Source organism: Canis lupus, chromosome 5, assembly GCF_003254725.2.
Source record: "Canis lupus dingo isolate Sandy chromosome 5, ASM325472v2, whole genome shotgun sequence".
NCBI classification, from domain to species: Eukaryota; Metazoa; Chordata; class Mammalia; order Carnivora; family Canidae; genus Canis; species Canis lupus.
The window spans coordinates 14,515,009-14,523,840 of record NC_064247.1 but is presented as its reverse complement, the minus strand read 5'-3'; the positions used below and the strand labels follow the sequence as shown (position 1 = coordinate 14,523,840).

The following is an 8,832-nucleotide window of genomic DNA, read 5'->3' as shown; positions in this document are numbered from 1 at the left end:
GTAGGACTCCAGCTCCAACATTTCCTTTTAACCTGTGGTGGCTGCTTTCTCGTGTAAAGACAGACATGCCCTTTGCAGCCCGAAGCTATGAACACAGGGGAGGCTGGAGGATGCAGATCACAGGTCCCCTGGACACCATGTAGATTTATGGGCTGGCTAGTGAAAGAGTCCCTGCGTCTCCTCATGGTGACCTCCTTGCCCTTCTTGAGGGAGACCCTAGATGTTGGAGAGACCCTTCCACTGTGTCCTCTGTCTCCGTGGATGATCTAGTCAGAAATGGTGTAGGAAAGGGCTCTGTTGCTATCGGGCAGGAAGAGTTCCATGCCCCAAGGTTGAACCCTTTGAGGTTGAGGAGGATATGAGAGGGGGTGAGGAGGAGTAGGGAGCAGGTTGATGGGGTGGGGTCTGGGGCATGTGTGCAGGAAGCAGGGCAGACCCCAGCACTCTTTATAATTAGTCATGTCACTGTGGACGTCCCGCAGCCTAACACCTCCTGACTTGCTCAGAGAGGACCTGATGGCTGGTTGTGACCTGCCTCTGAGAGCCCACAGCTCCCCTGGCTCATCACATGGTCTTTTTTGGCTTATATTGTGAGGCCTGATGGCCCAGACTTTAGGTTGTAGGCCCCTTTTTGGCTCCCCCCACCCCTTCCCCTCTTCATTTTTTCTGCCTTCCTAGAGCCCCTGGTTCTCTAATGACTTCTGCGGCTTCCTAAGCCAGCCCTACCCACTGCAGGCCTCTGGTTCTCCTCCCCCAAGTGTGGCTGCAGAGGGCAGCAGCATCTCCACTTGTAGAGCTGTGGCTGCTGAACTCTGGGGGAGCCACACGCCAGGGCCTGACAAAGGCCCCATAGGAGGCTTTGCACAGGTGCCAGGGTCTTACATATTCTCAGAGTTGAGGCTTCACACTGGCTTCCCAGTTCCTTCCAGAAAGTCCTTCCAGCTTTAACTCTTACTATCCCAAGGATGGCAATCAAACTCCTTCCTCCCACCTCCCACAGGCTCCTCTTATTTTTTTTTTTTAAAGATTTTTAGGGCAGCCCTGGTGGCACAGCGGTTTGGTGCCGCCTGCAGCCCACGGTGTGATCCTGGAGGCCCAGGATTGAGTCCCACGTCAGGATCCCTGCATGGAGCCTGCTCCTCCCTCTGCCTGTGTCTCTGTCTGTGTCTCTGCCTCTGCCTCTCTCTCTCTCTGAATAAATTTTAAAAAATCTTAAAAATAAAAAAAGAACTAAAAAAAAAAGATTTTTAATTATTTATTCATGAGAGACAGAGAGAGGCAGACATAGGCAGAGGGAGAAGCAGGCTCCCTGTGGGGACCCCAGTGGGAGACTTGATCCTAGGACCCCGGGATCACGACCTGAGCTGAAGGCAGATGCTTAACTACAGAGCCACCCAGGTGCCCCTGCAGGCTCTTTTTATTTTTATTTTCTTTGCATGACACTCAAAGCTCCAAGCAGGGCAGAGCAAGAGGACCCTGTGTCTATTGGTGTCTCTGGAGACCCCGGCTGGCTGCACCATGCTGAGTGATGGGGGCCTCATGGTTAGGGACACAGGCAGCTCTGTCTCCAACTTGCAGGATTCTCTTGCCATCTTTGGGCATGGTCACTACAGGGGCCACTGGCAGGGCATGGTCATTAACAGGAGGTGTCAGGAAGAGTGGGAGCCAATGGTGTGAATTTAGAACCTAGGCCTACGTCATGGGGAATAGCAAACGAGCAAGCCTCTGGATAGTCACCACCCACTTCTCTCAAGTTTCCTGGCAGAGCCCAGAGCCCGTTAGGCTCTCTGGGAGACCCTGGAGCCACGCTGTGGTCCCGTTCTAGCTCCTAGCACAGGATGACCATTGATGTTCACATTGTACTCACTGATTTTTAGGGGAGGGAGCCATACATGGACGGTGGTGTTTTCTCCCTGCCCTTCCCCCCAGTCCATGATGTAGGCATATTGGATTCGAGAAGAGATGCTTGTCCTTATATCTTGATGACATGGGCTGCCACCATGCCACCTCCCTTGCTTCCTCTCAGTGCCCCAGTACCTACCTTCTGTCTAGCATGTGTCACTTGAGGGGGCATTTCTGAGAACAACCAGATCCAAGATGAAAAAGAAGACTCTACACCTTAGCACTTGTTAGCCTATTGGGCCACGTGGCTTGGCCCACATATTGGCAAGTTTGTCTGTCGTTCCTACCAGGTGAGTCAGCAGAGATGGAACATTCATTTATTTGGCCAAATGTGCCATGTTTGAGTAGTCCTGAAAAGTCCAGCATGCAATGGCCTCCATGCTGACCCTGGAGGCAGCAGGGGCAGGGAAGGGCTGATAAAGGCAGAGGAGAGGGGGAGTTCAAGGTGGCAGTTTTGATCTCCTAGATGCACAGCTAAGGGAAGGGAGGCAGGCCTGGAGACAGACGGACGAGCAAAGCAGAGAAAGGCAGGAAGGCATTCTCCAGAGGCTTGGTTTTATTGTGCAGTTCTCTTTTTCCTCAGTGAGATACCATAAGCTGTGGTGGCACTATACACAGTCACAGGACAGGGCACAGCTGCCGGGGTGGGGGCGGGGAGCTGGGTGTTGGGGAAAGCCATCTGTTGAGGCATGTCCCACATATAGGTCTCGCTCCATGGGCTGCCTCAGACCCCCTCTGACTCCTCCCCCAGGTCCCCCAGAGGCCAGACCTGTGGGGCAGAGGGCTGTCTGAAGCCTCAGCCACCAGGCACTGGCACTGATGGGGGAGGTAAGTAAGAGCCTCCCAAATGCTTGGGCCATATTCTTCTCTGCTCTGGGACTCTACCTGGCCTGGCTTCCTGCCTACAGGCCAGCATTCTGGAAGCTCCGGAACTTGGATGAGGCCAGGAGGAGGCTTGTCCTCTGCTACCCTCTCAGCTGCTGGTTGAGGCAGTGAGGGACAGTAGGCTTTTAGTTTTAGTCTCATCCAGTAGAGAGGGATGATGGGCCCTCTCTCCTACTCCTTCTCCAACCCTCCATTAGCATGGCTCTTGGGCAGAACCTGCTTTTTTCAAGGGGCCACGCCAGGCCCATGGCCCCTAGAAGACCTCTGCAGTGAAAAAAGGACAGCTTCTGGCTGTGGCAGAGAAAGCTCCTGGAAATGCTCAATCCTGTCCTCTTGGGATGGGCCACAGATGCAGCACCCTCACATCTGGGGTCTTCAGGCACCATCCTTGCCTGCCAATGTATATGCTAGGCCCAGATGCACCACCTCTTCCTCTTCCTCCTCCAGGTCTCTCCCAGGCCTCTGGTCCTGGTGGGCAAGGATGACTGCCCCTGCCCGCCGCCCCCAGGCCTGGTACCCCTCTACCCTTCTACCCCTCACACGCCCTCACGCTCCATCACATCCCCAATCCTGGCTTCCCTTTTCACAAACTCGCAAAGAAAAGGAAGGAGAAACCAGACAGAAGCGACTCTGGGACAAAGAGTACGAAAGAAAAAAGACAGCCAGTGGCGTGCGGAGAGGGTGTGGGGTGGCAGTGGGGCAGAGGGGTGGGTAGATGACGCATGCAGCACTGGGATTCCTTAGGAGGGGCGGGGTCCCCATTGCTCCTCCAGACGTGTGAGGGACTGGGGGGAGGGGGTTAGCCAACTCAGAGAAAGTAGGGTCCCTGGACTGGGCCTTGTGGCTTCCTGGCCAGCCAGTCACAGGGAGATGAAGTCCATGGCCTGCAGGAGAGGCAGCGAGAGCAGGAGCAACAGCAGCCATGAGGTGTTCTGGGCCAGCAGGCTTATGCCCTCACACTTGACCAGTTTGTCTGTGGAGAGAGAATGGGGAGGAGGGGCAGGGTCGGGATGAAGAGGGGCCAGCATTCAGACAGGCACAGGCCCTGAGCTAGGGCACATTCCCTCGGGCAGGCTGGCGGTCGTGATGTCTTAGCTGGAACCACCGCCCGTCTGCTCTAGTAGAACCAACTATCTTTCCCATTGGCAGGTTCCCGGGCTCTTGAACAAATACATCAATCTTTACCAAGCATCTTCAAAAGAAAACTATTATGGGTGAGGCAGGTAGTGTCATCCCTGTTTCCCAGGTGGGGAGGAGGAGGATTGGGGAGCCCAGGTGATCTGCCCAGTCATGGTAGAAGTGTCTGCTACGCCACTCCTCCTGCCTCACTGTCCCCTTAGCCTTCCCCTCCATACACACAGAAGGCAGTGGCTCCCCAGGGTGCCAGGCAGCGAGCTGGGGGGAGGGGGAGAGAGGTATTAGGGCTCCTCTCCTCTCCAGCCCGGCTCAAGGGTACTGCTGCTGTCCCTAGCCACCCTCACCTCCCTCTCCCAGCTCACTTGGCCTTGTTGAGAGCTTGCCTCACCTCTGAGCACAGTGACGTTCTTGCTGGAGGTGATGGGAGGCTGGCCAGAGAGCCGGAGTTCACATGTGTATGTCCCCTCGTCCTTGGTGGTGAAGCCGGATAAGTAGAGGACCTTGATGTTGTACTTGCTGGTGAAATTGGTTCGGGAGCGGTATGAGTGCTCTGGTACCCCCACAGTGCCATAGATCACGTGCTGCTTTTTCTCCCGGGTCATGCTGAACTCATACTGGATGGGCAAGGTGGTAGCATTCTCGTGGCGGCAGTCCAGACGAAGGCTCTGGTCCACCAGGCAGGCTGTCAGGCTGGTCACCTTTTGTCCACGGGCTACCTGCAAGACTGGCACCAGCAGTGCCCACTCCCAAGTTGGGGGGCCTGCAGAGCAGGGGGCCTCCCACCCACTGTAACAGCAGGGAATGGCCTAGCCAGGAAGGGTACAAGGTTCTGTACCTTGGGCACCTCTCCCTATCCCAGAGGTCCCTGCAGAGCCAGTTCAGCTCCTCCACTGCAGACCCAGCCCTCCCTCCCTCCCTCATCTTCCTTAGTCCTGGGTGTCCTCAGGGAGCAGGAGATTCTGGGGAGTTGATGTAGGTTCTTGGTTCCCGTTTGGAGATTCCAACTCAGTCCAGGGCAGACTCAGTGGGCTCTTTTTCAAAAAACCGCTTCAGGCAGTCAGAGATCAGCTAGGTTACTCAGCAGATTTAGGGATGAACAAGAGCCCTCTCTCCCTCAGTCACCTCCTGCTTCTGAGGTTGGGAGGGAGAAGCTAGCTTCCCTAAAGGGAAGGAAGCCAAGGTGCTTGGAATCCCAGCCCTGCCCCTTACCCAGTACCTGTCAGCAAAAGAGCGAAGCCGATGGCGGGGTTCATGGTGCCGAGAGCTCAGTCCTTGATCTGGGGGTGGGACAGGTTGGGAATCAGCCAAGAGATAGGGCAGGTGTGTCCACACTTACTACTAGGGTTGGGGGCCTCTGGGACACATGCCATGATGACCATGGCAGGCATGCATGGCCTTAGGGTTCCCCCCCTTCCCACTTATGAGTGAATGTGACACTGCCACTTGGTGCCTTCCCCCTGGAAGAAAGGAAGGCGAGGGAGAACACACCCTATGATGGTGTGTGTCAGTGTGGAAAGCTTGGAGTAGTGACTTGGACCATTTCCTTTTCCCTTCAGGAAGGCAGAGACATCCTATTTCCTAATTGAGGCAAAGCAGAGCTAACACAAAATTTACTATCTTAATCATTTTTTAAAAAGACTTGTTTATTTATTTTAGAGAGAGAGAGGGGGAGACAGCACAAGGGGGTGGGGAGCAGAGGGGAGGAGGGAGGGAGGGAGGGGGAGAAGAGAAGGAGGGGGAGAGAATCTGGAGATTCCCTGCCCCCTGCCTGCCGTGATGTGCCTCGGTGCTTGATCTCAGGACCCTGAGATCACAACCTGAACTGAAACCAAGAGTCGGTTGCTTAACCAACTGTGCCACCCAGGCGCCCCTATCTTAATCATTTTAAAGTGTACAATTCAGTGGTGTTAAGTGCACTCGCATTGTTGTGCAGGCAATCTCCAGAGCTCTTTTTATCTTGCAACACTTAAACCTCTACCCATTACACAAGAACTCCCCATTTGGGGACTTTTCTGTTTCTTGTTCAGAAGAAAATCCCCAATGCCCAAACAGTTCCTGGTGTATAATAGATGCTCAAAAGATAGTGAGTGTGTGAATGAATGAATGAGCTTTAGATGGCCACAGGGTTGTTGTGATGGGGATTAAGAAAACTGACATCACGTCGCACTATGACTGCTCTGCTCCGTAGCGGGGCCACAAATGTTAATTTCCCTCCTCTAGAAAGGGCTGTGTGGCTAAGGTGCTTCCAGATGGGCCTGTACTTGGCACACAGCTAAGGGCCTGTGACAGTGCTCTCTGATTGCATATGTTCTCTGATTGCATAGGAACCGAGACGTTTCCAAATGTCCAGCTCTCTGGGCAGACCTCCTGGGCCTGCAGTGTTGCAGTCCGGCTTCAATAGACTCCCTGCCTAAGCTCTGTGCTCTCCCTTTTTTTCGAAGCCTAGTCTGGACCAGCATCCTGGTGACACAGAGCAGGGAGCCTGGCCCGTCTGCCCTGGTGCTGGCCAGGGAGAGGCCACACAGGAGGGGCCCTGCCCTGATGCCCATGCCTAGGTGCACCCTGGCGCATCCAAGGCCATGGGGGGTGGGGGTGGGGAGGATGCCGGGGTTCCCACAGTCCCCGGGCTGCAGTCTGTACACTCTCGGAAATATAACCAAAAGGGCCGTGGGGGTGCTGTCGGGGAACGGGGAGTTGGCATCTGGCTTTGGTTTGCAGACCACGAGTTATGGAGGAGGGGTGTGAGCTTGAGATCTAGGAGGGAAAAGGGGGACGCCTCTGCCAGAACCGGAAAGAAATAGGGCTGGGGCTGGAGAGGGATGGAGAGCCAAGGGATGGCTGGAGAGCTGCGGCGGAGGCACAGAGGTTTGCATTTCCTCTGCCAGGTGTCCCCAGCCCAGAACCCGGAGAAGTTCTGCGCTCCCTGCCCCCTTCCACTAGCCCGACCCTCATTCCGCTTCCGTCTTCCACCCGTCTCCTCTCCCAACCGAGGTCCCCCTTCCCCCCTCAGCCTTTCCCGGCCCCCCCTCCCCCGTCCGCCCGCCTTCCAGTCCCCGCCCGCGGCACTGCGGTTTCCCTGTCCTTTGACGCCCCGCACCCAGCCCGCCCCGCGGGGTCCGGGGCAGAGAGCCCCCCAGCTCCCTCATCCGCGGCCTCCCGCAGTTTCACCGCCCCCCGCCCCCCGCCCCCGCGAGCTGGGTTTGGGGACGCCTGCGTGGAGCGCGGGATGCCAGGCGCCCTCGGCGCCCTTCGTGCCGGTTCCCCTTCTGCGCCCCGGCCCAGGCGGCGGCCCTCGGGCGGGTGAAAGCCGGGGGGCGCCTTGCGCGCAGGGCGGGGTGCAGGGCGGGGTGCGGCCGGCCCGGCCCGCTGCCTGGGAGGCAGACCCCTCCCCCAGCACCGCGGGGCTCCTCGCCGGGGCGCCCCGAACCTGCTCCCCGAAGCCTGGGTCGGGAGGGCTGGGGCCTCTCCGGCGCCCCGGGTCCCGCCCGGCTCCCCTCGCACCTGGGCTCGCGTCCTCCGCCGCCGCAGCCTCCCCGCCGCGCCCGCCGCCTCCGGTTGCAGCTCCCTGCCCGCGCCCGCAGTTTTCACCGGGGGTGGGAGTGGAGGAGCGGGGAGGGCCCGGGACGCGGCCAATCAGAGGCCGAGGGGGGGCGAGGCAGCCTGGCCCAGCGAGGGGGAGGCGGCGGTGGGGATGCGGGAGCCGCCGGCTGCCGCAGAAGGGGGACCTCACCCTCGGGCTGGCAGGCCGCGCCGGGATGGGAGGGTTCAGGGCCCCGAGGATCAGGGTGGGGCAGTGCCGGGAACGCTAGTTGCCTCCCAGAAACCCCAAGACGATTGCTCCCCTTTTAAGGCTTTAATCCCTTCTGCTGACCTAGGCTTCAGAAGCCTGTGGGAAAACCGAGGGGGTTATAAGGAGTGGGGGTTGCAGGCCAGCAACCCGCCCCTTTGGCCCGTGCCCACGCCTCCTCACGCCTCCTCCTTTCCTTTTCTGCGGGAGCCCACCTCCCTGCAGCCTCAGTGAGAAGTTTTGGAGTTGGAATATTCCAGGCTTTCCCCAAAGGAAGATGGTGGGGTGTTTTTCCACATTGGAGCAGCCCTTCAGAAGCAAGGCAGGCCCTGCATCCTGTCCTTCCTGGTCCTGAGCCCTGCTCCACTCCCCCATCCGTCCCAGGACGCCCCACCCCTCAGGGGCTTTTGCTCTGGGGCACTCAGTCTCCCTCATTCCTGGGCTGGCCCCTCCTGGAGCAGACAGCTAGAAGGTTCTTCTCATATTCTCCTCCTGACACTCCCTTTCCTACTCCTCGTTCCTGGGGAGTGTCTGCTTGTTTGGTCTTCAGACAAGAGGGGTACTGTTTTCCACCAAGCACTGTGCTGGGCATATTACATCCATGGCTGTGTTGACCCCACACCAATATGCTGGGTCCATCCCATTCCACTCCCCATCCTGTTTCATGGCTAGTAAGTGGCAGACCTGGCCGATTGGTCTGGGCTGTGGAACCCCATGTCCTCAGTCCTGAGCCACTCTATGGGCTATATCCCAGCCAGGTGGGAGGGGCCGCTGTGGAACTGTGGGAAAGGGGAATAGAGGAAACCAGCCTTAAATCCCATGGGGCACCCGCCCTCGCCCTATCAATTTGAAGTCACCATAAGCCCTTGGATCTTTTATTTTATATTATTTTTTCATGGCCAGTGCCAATGACTTGTCTCTCCCACAGACAGGTGAAGTGGATTGTTTTTTGAAGGTTTATTTGTTTGATTTGCATCCCCATGGCCTCTTGGTGAATTCTGGCCAGGGCATCCTGTGGGCTAGCCCTGCCTCTCTGCCGCCTGATGCCCATTCTCCTATTTCTTCACAGAAGTCAGGTCCTGGCACCTTAACTGCAGTTTCCATTACCGCAGTGCTACTGT

At 57.3% G+C, this 8,832-nt stretch overlaps 1 protein-coding gene across 1 annotated transcript; it reads right to left on the bottom strand.

Annotated features, from left to right (window-relative positions):
• Positions 1-2,440: 2,440 nt before the first annotated feature.
• On the bottom strand, positions 2,441-7,658 carry THY1 (Thy-1 cell surface antigen). Its single transcript, XM_025465244.3, has 4 exons — positions 7,426-7,658; positions 5,141-5,201; positions 4,313-4,648; positions 2,441-3,760 (listed from the first exon to the last, which is right to left on the bottom strand). Exons 2-4 carry the CDS (start codon positions 5,175-5,177, stop codon positions 3,648-3,650), a joined length of 486 nt encoding a protein of 161 aa, XP_025321029.1. The 5' UTR covers positions 5,178-5,201; positions 7,426-7,658; the 3' UTR covers positions 2,441-3,647.
• Positions 7,659-8,832: the final 1,174 nt, after the last annotated feature.